General features: G+C 37.5%; 1 protein-coding gene across 1 annotated transcript; it reads right to left on the bottom strand.

Moving 5' to 3' along the window:
• Positions 1-1,464: 1,464 nt before the first annotated feature.
• On the bottom strand, positions 1,465-4,257 carry LOC125224698 (WAP four-disulfide core domain protein 2-like). The gene is made up of 4 exons (XM_048128132.1): positions 4,239-4,257; positions 3,574-3,691; positions 2,883-3,080; positions 1,465-1,624 (listed from the first exon to the last, which is right to left on the bottom strand). The coding sequence occupies exons 2-4, from the start codon at positions 3,656-3,658 to the stop codon at positions 1,479-1,481; spliced, it is 429 nt and encodes a 142-aa protein (XP_047984089.1). The 5' UTR covers positions 3,659-3,691; positions 4,239-4,257; the 3' UTR covers positions 1,465-1,478.
• Between the last annotated feature and the right edge of the window lie 10,513 nt (positions 4,258-14,770).

The following is a 14,770-nucleotide window of genomic DNA, read 5'->3' on the forward strand; positions in this document are numbered from 1 at the left end:
ATTGGACAGTGTTATGGAATAAGCGATCAAGCGACAGTTAGTTGAAATCGAGAAAATGAGCTAGAAAGATTTGAAATTTGAATCAGTTGTTGTAAGTTCATTTATAAAGCAAAAAAGTTAATTTTGACATTGAACCTATAAAAGTGTTCATAATTTAAATTGATAAAAAAAATAACACCATACCTATTCAAGTTTCGAAGTTATTAACGTTTTTCCGCTTGATTCTTTATTGAACTAATACTGCGATGAGGTTAATTTATTTCGCCGTAGCGTACTATGAGACATATTTTGTCGCTTGATTCTTTAATGCAAATTGTTAGAGATAAAGTGAATACTGGAATAAAATAAAATTCCATATATTTGAGTAAATAGTGCTATTGTAAATAAATTAACAACAATGTTTTCCTCCACAATGATTAGGACTAATCCGTCTAACAATTTAGTTTTGTTCTGCAATCAACTTTTTTTAATAAATGTCAAAAAAATCAGCATATATGGCAAAATTGGCATTGTAACTAATAATAATAATTCATTAGTACTAGCCAGGCTTACACACATAAGATATTATGATAATTATAACAAAATCTCTTGATACTTAGTTCTCATTAAGCGAAATATCCTGCAATTTCAAATATGTAACAACGAATTAAACGACACCAATAGGGCGGTTAAATCGATATTGCGTTTATAAATCATCAAAACTTTAAACCAAAACGAATTAATAACATCTTTATGGCGTTTAACTCGATTTTGCGATTTAGAATATACGCTTATTATAATTTGTAAAAGTATATTTGGCGTTCAATTCGTTTTTACGTAACGACTTAGTACACAGGGCCATACAAATTTTAACGTGTCGCTTGATTCTACCCCTTAAAATAAGGCTGTAAGCATGATTTTTCAACAAAGAAATAATCAATACTATAGATTATCACATTTATATCCGACCTGCATTATTGTGGTGTGTGTTGCTAAAAGCAAACAGCAAAATACATTCATGATCTCTCACTAAATACTAATCGAAGTTATAGGCGTCTTGTATTCGGTTAAGGACAGATTCTGTTTTGGGCAGATTCTTTCATCTTTTACAAAAGGCTATAAGGTCTTTACAAAAATTTCTTGGCATTAGCATATGTTTTAGCGCCACTTATTATATATTATCATAACTACACTGATGATGCCTACAATTTTTTTTTAAATGTGTATTGACGTGATATCATGATTTGAAAATAAAGAAATATGTCATTTGTTCTTATAAAAAATAAAAAAAGCAAAAATATTTGGGTAAAATATGATTTTCGCCACTTTCAGGCTGCGAAACAGCGCCATCTAGTCTTAAGCCTAAAGGGGCCCATACATTTCAGAGGTACGCTTTTTTGTATGGGCTTTGTCAGTTCTATTAAATCGTTCTTTGTATCAGTAAGTAACATGTATGGGACATATATAAAGTAAACTACAGTCCAATATGAGTTATAATGTTATTCCTGCGTGGGTTTCTGGCAGACGAAGGCGCCGCAGCGGTTGGCGCAGCACTTGAGCGCGCGCGGGCAGTCCGAGTCGCTGGTACACATGTGGCTACAGACCCACACGCCGCGCGGGTTCTCCGGGCAGCGACCGGGTTTCACTGGAATGTATACACGTAATCGATTATACTATCATAATAACAATCGATTTTTGACAGGCGTACCTGTGTGCGTAGCCGAATGTACAAATGCTTACGAAACGATCACGATAATATCTCTTTCGTAGCTATCTCTCTATAGCTCTTGCGTATTGGGGCGACAGAGCCAGACTACATTTCTACGTTTCGGTGGCGTTTCGCGTCGCAGAAATGCCATCGGCTACGGGGCCTGGAACAAGGACTTCAGAGACCCATGAGATACATCAGACACATGGAGATGGTCGAGAAGCTCCTGAATACCTGAAGGATCTTAGGATCGTAGAGGGTATTTAAAATTGCAAACGGGACTTAATCGCGTACTGTTCTAGTGGGTAGTCAGGACCAAGTGCGGGTAGTTCGAAAAACTCGTACAGCTAGAGAAGATGTTGATGTCAACTTCAGCCAATCTGCTCCGAGACCACGGGGACAATCCCGTCCTTGAAACGTCGGAGGTTAGTGTTTAAAACATAGTAAATACGCGATTAAGTCCCGTTTGCAATTTTAAATATGTGTAAAAATCGTGAAAGTTTAAATCAGTGTATCGTAGAGGGTAACTGAACAAAAGATCCCTATGGGTCGAAGTGTATCCATAAGGACCCCGCACCCTCGCAGATATAAGATGAAACCCTGACAGGCAGTTATCTCTCACTTACGTCTTAAAAATCGGTCGGGATATTAGTTAGGCTTTCGTTTTAAAGTGCATCTTTGTCACTGCGTTCACACACAGAGAAATCTATAGAGACAATCGGACGGTACATTGAACTATAACAAACAGTCGAATAATACATCTGAGTGGAGTTGAAGCACTGATTGGTTGTTCTACAAAGATATCCCTAGATGATTAACAATACAATACAATACAAATCCACTTTATTGCACAACCTCAGAAATATACACAAGGAACACACACATTACAATAAATTTTAGTAACTTGGATGATTGCTTCTTGCCGTCACCGCGTCAACGCATATACTCATCGTCCACAGTCGGAAAGCTGAGCTGAGTGATGTTGACATAAGGCTGCCCAAATGCTCCCAATTTTATCTGACCTTCTTCATTGTTACTTACCTTGCGTCCTCAAAGTGTCTCTTCGTCACCGCATCAACGCACATCGAACCGCCGCAGTCAGTCGAACAGCAGAGCTGAGTCGCGTTGAGGCACGCCTCAGATGTACTTTAGAGATAGGTAAGTACCTCAACTAACAAAAATGTCTCTTTCTTACCTACGTCCTCAAAGTGTCTTTTCGTCACCGCATCAACGCACATCGCACCGCCGCAGTCAGTCGGACAGCAGAGCTGAGTCGCGTTGACGCACGGATTGGCTGTACTGCAGAGGCCTTCGCACACGTCCACTGATAGAGTAGGAGGGCATGAGCCCCCTCTGATGGGGTCTAAGGCCGCGAACGCCAGCAGGCTTAAAGCTGGAAGGAAATGAATGACCCGATCAACTTTTTCCTATTTCTAAACAGACATTGGATTTATGTCCGGAGATTATCGGCTAGATCTGAACTTTAACCCTTCGTATGCTTAGTGTTAATTTGAATCTAATGTTTCAAATGTAATGGTCACATTTTCAATGATTTTGAATGAATGGCACATACACAGAATTATAGCATTAGGTAGAATATAAATCGAATATTTCATTGTCATTTAATTTAGTGTCAAAAATTACGTTTCTTTGAACTGCTTTGAACAAAAATATATCCGATTCATATCGTACCTTGGACTAATATTTGACGTATCTTAAAGTTAGAGTTTGTTCAGTAAAGTTGACCTTGTAATACTATTGAACTATTTCACAATTCCACTATCATTCCACGAATCCAATTGATAACACACACTGTATAAAACACTATTCACCCTAAAACTACTTTTTTCAATTTAATTGGACAATTAAGCGTATGTCAGACTCACCGAGTACAACATAAGCGAACATTTCTGACAGAGAGTTGACAGCGGCGCACGCGTCAGCTGCTTTATAAATTCTCGGCACGATCATACGCCAAGGCAGACGGCACGTAACATACTCCCGCTACGGATGAGCAATTATTTATTTTATTTGAATTAAAAAAAAAAAAAATTTGAATAATTTGCAAGTATAAAGCGAATTTTGATCAACATAATTAACATGCCTAAGTCCGTTTTCACATTATCCGATCCGATATCGGATGTCGGAAGGATTTCAATGGAAAAAATCCAAGATGGCGCCTGTAATGTATGGAATATTGGTCCGACATCCGATATCGGATCGGATACTGTGAAAACGCACTAACAGACCGCAGACCGAAAAGGAAGGCAGAAGACCGGCACTCATGGAAGTTGCTCCACCGACAAGAGCCCAACTCTTAAATGATTGATGATGATGACAAACTCATTGCTAAAGTCAAAGAGGGTCGAGTATTATAGAGAGTTACTGTCGAAGTAAAATGTTTAATCACAGTGCATAAAACTTTTGAACCTCAGTTTTGACAGTTTGACCCATATTCTTAGCTTGATATGTTTTAAAATGTCAAATATTAATATTAACGCCATCTAGCTGAGCGTACCCCAAAGGTGAAATGCCATCTAGGCCACCGTACCTTTTTCTGTATGGTACTGAGGTACGTTTTTTCTTAGACTTTATCTGTCTATACGGAGTTATATATGTCTTTGCTAAAGTTGTCCAATCTAAAGGCCAGTGTGTTAGTGGATGTCACCGCGATAACTCCGGCCCCGGCGGACTCCCGATAATTACTGAACTCGCTAACTTGTTTATCTCGTTATGACGTTTTTCCTTATTTTTTACGCCGAGGGAATTACTTTATTTACAAGAAATCTGATTATCCATATTTGGTTTTGATGTCTCTTTGATGTCTGTCTGTCTGTCTGTGTGTGTGTCTGTCTGTGGCATCGTAGCTCTCGAACGGATGAATCGATTTAGATTTATTTGTTTTGTCTGAAAGCTGAGTTAGTCGGGAGTGTTCTTAGCCATGTTTCATGAAAATCGGTCCACTATGTCGCGGTCGGGGGTTTTTTCAAAATTTTAATTTTGTGGTTATTCCTTTTAAATTCATGGTCTAGTAATCACAACGCTGCACACTGGAACCCGCCCATACATTGCTGTGTTCAAAACTCAACTTAGCAATTGTGGGTATTTTGTACTGAAATTGAAATATATGTATGACCAGGGAAGTATTGTACCTCATTGCAGCAAAATACCTTCATTATCAGTTGTCATTACGTAGTTGCATTATGTTAAAGGTCTAAGATTTCATATGTCACGTTCAGTGGTAATTAGTACGATTATTAAATAGACTTGTTTCAAGTTATAGCAGTAATAATAACTCAAAATCCGCAATGTCTTATCTTGGGCAAGGTATGTTGATTACGTTTTACGTATTTTATATTCTAAAAATACTATTGTGTTTGTGATATTTGGACAATAGTAACTTATATCGTAATTTAATAAAAATGGTCATAATTCCGGTAATGGTTAACATCTTTTGATACTTTTTAGGCACGATAGCTAAAAAATTGGTCGTTATTATTATTCTTTATTCGAAAGCAAAAGATGTTGTCCGTTTTTCGAAAACGGACAAAATTTTTTGCTCTGACTATTTGATCAGGCGTTTTTACTGTAGCGAAAATGTAACTTTTTCGCACTAAAACAATGATTTAGTGCGTAATATTTTACCCTAAGGTTATTTCTATTCATTTCGACGGTTTCAGATGAGAAAAGAGGTTCAATTTTACTTCAACGACGAGAATATATAATAATATGTAGACCTGTACCCGTGGTGTCGTATGACACCTACTGTTCATAAAATCCTTATTCATGGAGACGCAATAATATCTGAGCACCTGATTCCAATAGGCAATTTAAGTGAAGAGGCCCAGGAAGCGAGGAATAAGGATTTTAAAAACTATCGAGAGAGATTTAGTCGTAAAACTTCCAGAATCGACAACATGACGGATGTTTTTAATAGGCTCTTGGTTTCCTCTGATCCCCTCATCACCAGCATACGACCTCTGCCAATTATGAATACAAAAATATTTCACCCGGAAGCTGTCGATATGTTTATCGATGAATATGTACCTTCATCATAGGAATAAATTTTTTTTTTATACAAATATAATGTAAATAATAATTATTATAAGCACTACTTGACATTACGAATGCAGAATGGTACTTTTTTTGCTTAATTTTACTTTTTGTAGTTTTGAGCACAGCAATGTATGGGCGGGTTCCAGTGTGCGCTGGTGTACAGTCGCCATAAGAAGTATCGGAGCTGTTGAGCTAATCAAAAATATTTGACCATACACTTTAGAGCGTGCGCAAACAGAGAGCGGTCAGAGTTCCACGTTCTGGTGACCGTTGACCACTCAAGAGTTCCGACGCACACAGGCGGCGTTCAAATTCTCGCGTTCTAGTTTCGTTTGTGTCTTTATATATGCAACATGTCACTGGAGAGTTCGATTTCCTACGAAGAATTATTGCTCGTGGAGCTTACAAGCTTCTAAAAAAAATAGAAATAAACACAACGTGTGAAAAACAAGGCGAAATTCGTAGTATTTTTGGGTAAAAAATACTACCTGTTAAATTCTCCTTACAGATGAACGATTCGATGATTATATTCGCATGTCGATGCGAATAGTTTTAATGAATTGCATGACATCACGAAAATATTAATTGAGCAAAATAAGGGCTGGATGTATTTTTTTAGGGCTGTGCCTTGAAAATAGAGGCGTACGAAGATCAGATGTTCGTTCGTTTACTTTTGCTGCTGTCCTTACACTATGTATAGCGTATCTTACACAATACGCACAATTTCAATTAAATCGGTTGTGAGACACAGACATGAACGATTATCATATAATTGATTCGTTGATCGCTACGAGAGATATTTTACATATTCAAATTGTATTGTTATCACAAATCAGTGTACCTACTTACGTAGCCGAATACACAAACGCGAAAATATCTCTTTCGTAGCTATCCCTGTCGCTCTTGTGTATTGGCGTGACAGAGATGGACTATCTTTCGCGGCGTTTCGTTTTTGTTTCGCGTCGCAGAAATGCCATTCGGCTACGGGGCCTGAATAGCTGAGTTCATCATCCATTTTTCTGACAATTCACATGCAAAACAGGGTTCAAATTATATTGTTTTACATAAATGATGTAAATGGTTTTGTTAAAAAACAACAATCGTAATATTACCGAATGAACGAACCAATGAATATAGAGAATATACAATGTTAGGAAAAATGAGGTGGTTTTTTTTTTTTTTTTTTTTTTTTACTATAAATGGGCTTACTCTTGACCACAGACTAGCCAAAGGCAAAGACGTGGCCTACGATGGAGTGAGCTCGCCCAGAAGATGCCTGTTCACTCTTGATTTGTTTAAGAACTTGGAGCCCTAAGTTAAACTTATTTAAACATAACTACAGGTCGAACGCGATTAAATAACATTATTTTACCTTTTTCCCAACGTTTCGGCCAGGTTGCACTGGCCGTGGTCGCGGAAGACGACGTCCCAACAAAGTGTCACCGGAGATGTAAACACCACAAAACTACCCGATATTAATTTATATAAATGTTCGGGGTAACAAATAAATATCTACCCGCTTTTAGTTAATGTTTACTTCCCACCGCACGACACACATCACTCACATATTGCAAGCCCTTAAATCACTCAAAGGAATTCATACTATAGGTACCTGTTCCGCGGAACGACACATTTTAGCATCATAAAACTAGCTTTTGAAGTAAGCGTGCACCAGGTGCCTGTAATCCGATCAAATTAGAAGTGTCTCGAGCTAATGCAGCCATATATCCGACCTAATCTCGTTTATTGTGTCTTTGTTGCCACGGCAGAGTGAAACGAGTAGGGTGCTTTCTTCTTTCACGGAGTCACAACATACCAAAGATCTCGCAAACGTATATATCTTTTCTGCTACCAGGGCAGCTGCTGCTGCAACGCCACCCTAAGGCGGTTGAGAATTGAGGGAAGGCATGGATAAATTCGCACACATCCAGCAGGCCTCCGTGGCGCAGTTGGAAGCGAGATGGCCCCGGCGAGGCCAAAGGTCGCAGGTTCGAGTCCTGCCAGAGGTGTGAATTTTTCCATTTTTCCTTTAATTTAAAAATATGTTATTTATCTATTATTTATTTATTTACTCATAGCCTTCGGCCTCAATTTTTGTAAGTTAATGTCAACCAGAACATAATAATGCCTCGTTACGTGATATTGATATAAAAATACAACACAAAAAGTTATAAAAACTCTTGAGTTTGCCTGAGACATATTTCCTATCACAGGAAATTAGGTTACAATTTCAGTTCAAAATATGACACGCTCGGCCCTTTAGAAATAGATGGAAATATTTCTTCTATCTAAATATAGTTCTGTGTTCACAATACTCATACTCATTTATTCATAATATTCTTAAAATATTACATGTCAACAACAGGGAATAAATTATTTTGTATCATCAATTCAAAACATAATATTTAAAGTCAAATTAAAAAAAAACCGGTCAAGTGCGAGTCGGACTCGCTCACCGAGGGTTCCGTACAAACTTTCAATCTTAGTTGAATCATCAAAATGTTATTCATAGAACTCTACAGATTTGACTAAATCCCTCAAGACTCAATTTTCCACATAACAAGTAATATTTTAATATACAATTTTATTGTTAGACAACGTCCAAATAAAATCAAGACTATTCGACTTCAATAGTTTACGACTTACGACATGTCGCAAGGACGCTCCTGAACCGACCTCATTATATCAGGAAAAACGCGATGTTATGGAAGATGATTTTTATGGAATAATTGATTATTGCGTGAACCGATTTTAACTATTTTGCCTCTATTTGAAAGCAGGTAATTTTATTGTTATTTTGTTAAAAAATAAAGGTACAATAAACACCCGCAAGGGTGTTGAAATTGAAAATGTAAATCTGAAAGGTTTTTTGTAAATAAAATAAAAAGTTTTCAACATGCGTGTACGATTTTATTTTTCCTGTAATATTCATTATAATAGCCATTTTTGGTGAAAATTTCGTAAATTTATGTTGGTAAACTTCGGAGATAAGGGGGGGGGGGACCGGTATTTTTTTTAACATTTTCCTTCAGAATTCTTTTTTTTTCCACAACAAAAAAATTATAAAAAGTAGTTTTGATATGTACAAATTGAGCTTTTTCTAACGATACCCCACTTGGCCTAGTTACTTGACATTTACAATTTGCTCCCCTTTCATATTGGCCGTTTTGTATAGTTAATATTAATAAATAAAAAAAATAATCCTTCAATTTTGTAGGTTAACCTCTACAAAATTGAAGGATGTTCATAACTATTCCAAATTTCAAGTTGATAGCATAAGTAGTTCTCGAGATATGTAGAAATGTGACAGACGGACAGACGGACAGAGTTGCACCATAAGGGTTCCTTTTGTACCTTTTTGGTACGGAACCCTGATATTAACATACAACAAGATCTTATATAAAATAGGTAGGTACATGCTATTCTTAACATTACATTATGTTCAAAGTAGATTTTTAGGTAGTTAGGTAATAATTTTCTTATTCACAAATATTCTAAGTCACTTGTAGATCGGACCTTTTGTTTTACCTCTTCTATATTGATGATCCACAGAACCTATACAGTTTAGGGGATAAAATAATACTGTCTTGATTGCTTACCTACTCACAATAGTTTCGACTTTCGAGATGTGCTACTTTCTAACAATTCACTCTGTCACTATCATTTTATACAGTCTACAACGTAGATCCTTGCACCGTGCAATGTTAAGTCTCTTATTATTAGTTATTATACTTGATATAGTCTTTCAATCTGGATGTCGCGGGTGCCAACCCCGGTTTGTACTAATGAGCTTTTCTGAACTTATGTGCGAAATATCATTTGATGTCACTCGCTTTTCGGTGAAGTAATATATCGTGAAGCAACCGGACTAATTCTAATGAGGCCTGCATAGATACCCTCCGGGTGGACAGCAAAGCATAACACCTCCTAGTGTTCGGTGCCGAAGGTAACTACGATTGTCAGTAAACTAGCAAACACGTATTTACACCTCGTATTTTATTCACTAGTGTAAAGTAATTTGACTTTGAATATAGTCAAATTTTCTGGTGTCGAAGGTAAAAACTCTAACTATAGAATCCTTTCACAATTGTTTGCCCCCTTGTATAACAAATAACTTTTCACATATATCAAGTTGTGCAACTATTATATATTCTGTGATTTTAGTTACAGCTCAAACATTTTTTCAATATTACTAAAATGTTTTATGAAAAACTCCGCTCACTAATTTAGAATTTCCGTCATGTACTCTCCCCGACTGTTATCGCCTTAGGGTTGAGTGCTTAACACAAAATAGGTCCCAGTTAAGCCAATGCTGAACTCATTAGACGTCGGTGAAAAAATTTAATTAAGAACGACGAACAATAAATTTCAGTAAGAAAAAGTGGAACATTTTTTTATACTGGTTGTTAGGGAATATCTACAATGCTGCAGTCTTTACTACAAAGGTATTAAACCAAATATTTGAAATAGTTATTTGTTATACAAGGGGGCAAAGTTGTATTTTAACGCCGAGTGTGGAATTAAAAAACGAGCAAGTGAAAGGGTTTTATAGTTGAACCACGAGCGAAGCGAGTGGTTCGAGAATAGGATCCTGAACTTGCGAGAAGTAAAATACATTTGCACCCGAGTGTAACACAATAGTTATTTGTTATACAAGGGGACAAAGTTGTATTTTAACGCCGAGTGTGGAATTGAAAAACGAGCAAGTGAAAGGATTCTATAGTTGAACCACGAGCGAAGCGAGTGGTTCGAGAATTAAAATACATTTGCACCCGAGTGTAACACAAAACTTTTCCCCTCATATAGCCAAAAAAATGCGTTTATCACTGCTTCCAGTAGTTCTGGTAAATCATCATTATTACTAGATTCACCTACTTTTATCAATTTTGAAGCAGTTAATTTGAATTCAAGGTCAAATTACTTTACCCACTAATAAAATGCGTTTTTACCCGCTGGAATTAAAAACAAAACACGTGCGTATAGCGAGGAAACTTGCGTTTATCACTGCTTCCAGTAGTTCCGAAGGTGGTAAATCATCTTTATTACTAGATTAACCTAATTTTATCAATTTTAAAGCAGTTAATTTGACTTTATTCAAGGTCAAATTACTTTACCCACTAGTGGTTAAAATGCGTTTTTACCCGATGGTATTAAAGGACAAAACACGTGTTTCCGAGCTAGTGAGGGGAAAACTTTATTAATCCTTTTGCCGTGTTTTTACGTTCGTTGGACGTTACAACCTTTATTTCTCTAGTATCTGCTATACACTCTACATATACTCTTTAATTGACATGAACATATAAGAACGTATACGCCGCCATCTGCCACACTAGCTTTGAAGAGTTTTGTCGAATCAAGATTAGGATAAGGCACACATAATTATGAAATATTCAGGCACATGATGAGATTTTAGTTTCATACATATACATATAAAATCACGCCTGTATCCCATAAAGGAGTAGGCAGAGCACATGAACTACTAAATTTCAGTGCCACTCTTGGCAAAAAGGGGTTAAAAGAAATCCTAATTGTGACATTGCAGTGACAGGTTGCCAGCCTCTCGCCTACGCCACAATTTAACCCCACAGATTTCGGATACCCCACAGTCGACTTCTACGACACCCACGGCCTAGCCGAGTGACAATCGTTAACGCTTATCAAATCGCAGTCCGCAGTCGCGCTCTGTCACGTCTAGGGTTTCTGCTCGAGAGTCTCGAACTCGAGACTTCTCGAGAATTTCGGCTTCATTCGAGACGAGAAAAAAATGACAGGTACTCGAGACGTCTCGAGTCCCGAATGTAAAGTACGACCTGAAGTGAAATGCAACTTTTTACCTTCTGCCCGGTCTCATCGCGAGGCGGTGGGGACGGTGTCGAACGGCGGTCATAAATTATAACGAGATAAAGAGATCTAACCTCTCATTCCAACGTAAGCTGGCAGCGACTTTGACTAGTTTTGACAGCCTCGTGCTATTTAAAAGCAATTCGTCATTACGAAAAAGTCAGCGCGTTTATGTATCTTGGGTCATTGATACCCTGCGAAGAGTGCTATGGCTAACTTCGACAAGATTTGGAAGAACAGAGGAATCCGACGTTAAAATAAAGTGCGATTATTTCGATCTCTTGTCTTCTCGATAATCTCGATATTTATGTATGGTGCCGAAACTTGGACCCTGAAAATTTTTGATGTGGGTAAGATTGACGCTATTGAGATGTGTTGCTGGCGAAGATTGCTACGAATATAACTTGAAAAGCTAGAAGAACTAACAAACATCTCTATTTTGCAAGAACTGAATATCACCACACGGCTCTCCAAAATATGCCAAGAGCGACCCTCAGATTTTTCGGACACATTATGAGAGCACCAATGCATAATATGGCGAATTAATGGTAAACATTCTTGGGGTGGGGCTCGTAAGAGATGGTCTGACTGTGTGAAGAAATCGTGTGGCGACAGCGTATACTGTGCAGTCTACATGGCTTATGACCGCGTTCAATGGCGACACGCTACTTGTGGTTGCGATCCTCGGCAATGAGGAAACGAGGAAGAAGAAGAAGTTATTTTAAACGTTTAATTTCAATGACATTATCATTTAATACATGACATTGACATGATTTACTTAACCCGTGCACAGGCGGGGAGGTAAAAGAATTAGGTATTATTTTCAAGACTATAATTGTAGTTTTCTTGTTAAAATTTGATTTATGTTTATTTCAAAGGAGATTTTTATTGCTCTTACGCATTTTTTATAATAGTGTGGTGCAATAAAAACTACTAATCATATTGTTGTTTATTCTTTTATCAAAATTTTACCATTTATAAAAAAAGACTCGAGACTCGAGAAGACTCGAGACTTTGGGCTCGAGATTTCTCGAAACTCGAGACTTCTAATAGGTCGAGAAATCAGAAACCCTAGTCACGTCAATACGTAAGATCAATAGAGACGGATAGCTACGAAAACGGTATTATCGTAAGCTTTGGTTTCATGCTCTGTTTTTACACATTATAATTTTATTTTCACATCTGGAGGGCGATTTTTGAATCTCGCATAAGGGATTTTGTCACTAAAATACCGGTTGAAAACGGTGACTTGCTTATTATTTTCAGTGACAATTTTCTGAATTCGAACGCGTGAGACTCAAAAATCATCATCATTCCTATTCCCATTATTGCCCTTTTCCCATTATTTGGGGTCAGCGCAGCAGATCATCTTCCTCCATTTCTCTCTATCAGCCGTCATTTCCATACTAATACCTTTCACTCTCATATCGTTGTTCACACATTCCATCCATCTTTTCTTAGGCCTTCCACTACCATTGTATCCATCCACTTTCATATTTACCACTCGTTTTATAACATTGCTTTCATCCCTCCGCATTACATGCCCATACCATGCTAATCTACTTCCTCTCAATTTCTCTGTCACTGGCGCTACTTTCAGGCTTCCTCTTATATACTCATTCCGAATCCTATCCAGTCTTGTCACACCACACATCCATCGCAACATTCTCATTTCATTCACATGCAGTCTTCTCTCATCATTCGTCTTGGTGGCCCAGCACTCACTTCCATACAGGACGACTGAGACTGAAAAATCAGACGAATGAGACTCAAAAATCGGCCCGTTGAAATTCCTCCAAATATTGTTTCCTTCAAAATAAAATTGAACAGCGTTGCGTACGAATTCTCAGAATTTCTCGGCAATAAGTAGAAAAGTTTCTATCCTCACCGAGAGTAACATTTCGCGAGATCGTTGGCGTTTCCGAGATCCCTCCATTTAAAAAGATAAACGACGGCCTCTCTCCAAACAAGCTAAGTTTCCTTTTCCCTCTATGAATATTCCCAGAAAGGAAAATCTTTATTTTTTTATTTTATTTTATTGGTTTACCAGTTTACTGTTAGGCCGTTTTCACATTATCCGATCCGATATCGGATGTAGGAAGGATTTCAAAGAAAAAACTAAAGATGGCGGCGTAAATATATGGGATATCGGTCCGACATCCGATATTGGATAGGATCATGTGAAAACGCACTAAGTATACAATACAATGGAGGTAAACGCAGCATGCAAACTAAAAATGTTTAACAGTGAAAATTAATTACGAAATAATTACTTAACGACTATTTCGTGAATCTGACGTTTAAGTTTATATTTATGTTTATCACAGTTACGCGACTATACGAGTATTGACTTCTTCTTCTTCTCAAAAACAGATTTCATAAGTCATAAGTCATAAGTCATAAGTCATAAGTCATTTATTTGCGAAAGATAGGGTGTACATAGGTGTTTGTTTACAATAAAGTGAGCCAATCTACCTTGTCACACAGTGACATGCAAATCTCAGATTGTACCTAGGTCTAGTACTATGCATGCACTTAAATAATACCTATCTAAAGCTAGATTATATCTACATACTAAAGTCTTTGATGATTGAAATGTTAATTCATATCATAGCCCTCCTTGCGTTATCCCGGCATTTGTCACGGCTCATGGGAGCCTGGGGTCCGCTTTGACAACTAGTCCCAAGATTTGGCGTAGGCACTAGTTTTACGAAAGCGACTGCCATCTGACCTTCCAACCCGAAGGGTAACTAGGCCTTATTGGGATTAGTCCGATTTCCTCGCGATTTTTTCCTTTACCGAATTATAAAATGTTAATATCTAGAGGGAAACGAGGTATTAGTTTGTCTGAAAAGGCGTTATTGAGAACAGTCGTCCCCTTACGTCATAAAGCGTAATAAAAAATATTGTAGCAAAGTAAATATCACGTCATTGTTGCTTCCAAAATGTGGCTGGCGTAGGTATCAGGAGAGCTATAAAAGAAATGTTACTGAAAATACAGCCTCGAAATTGCTCTCTAAAAAATGGTATATATACAGCGACGAATTCAAATGTAGAAGAAAAATTGCAGGGTATAATAAAAGTCCTACGTCTATTTTTTTCACGTGAAACTAAAATACCTCGTGTGGTGACGGGTTACGAATTTCACCACCCTCTTTCTTCCCGTGGCCGGCAGAATTATTTACA

The sequence above is a fragment of the Leguminivora glycinivorella genome, chromosome 3 (assembly GCF_023078275.1).
Source record: "Leguminivora glycinivorella isolate SPB_JAAS2020 chromosome 3, LegGlyc_1.1, whole genome shotgun sequence".
NCBI lineage: Eukaryota > Metazoa > Arthropoda > Insecta > Lepidoptera > Tortricidae > Leguminivora > Leguminivora glycinivorella.

Coding starts and splice junctions, on each gene's coding strand:
- LOC125224698 (XM_048128132.1), bottom strand. CDS start 3,658: ATGATCGTGCCGAGAATTTATAAAGCAGCTGACGCGTGCGCCGCTGTC. Junction 3,081..3,573: donor GTTCGCTTATGTTGTACTCG/GTGAGTCTGACA, acceptor ATTTCCTTCCAG/CTTTAAGCCTGCTGGCGTTC. Junction 1,625..2,882: donor AAGACACTTTGAGGACGTAG/GTAAGAAAGAGA, acceptor TATACATTCCAG/TGAAACCCGGTCGCTGCCCG.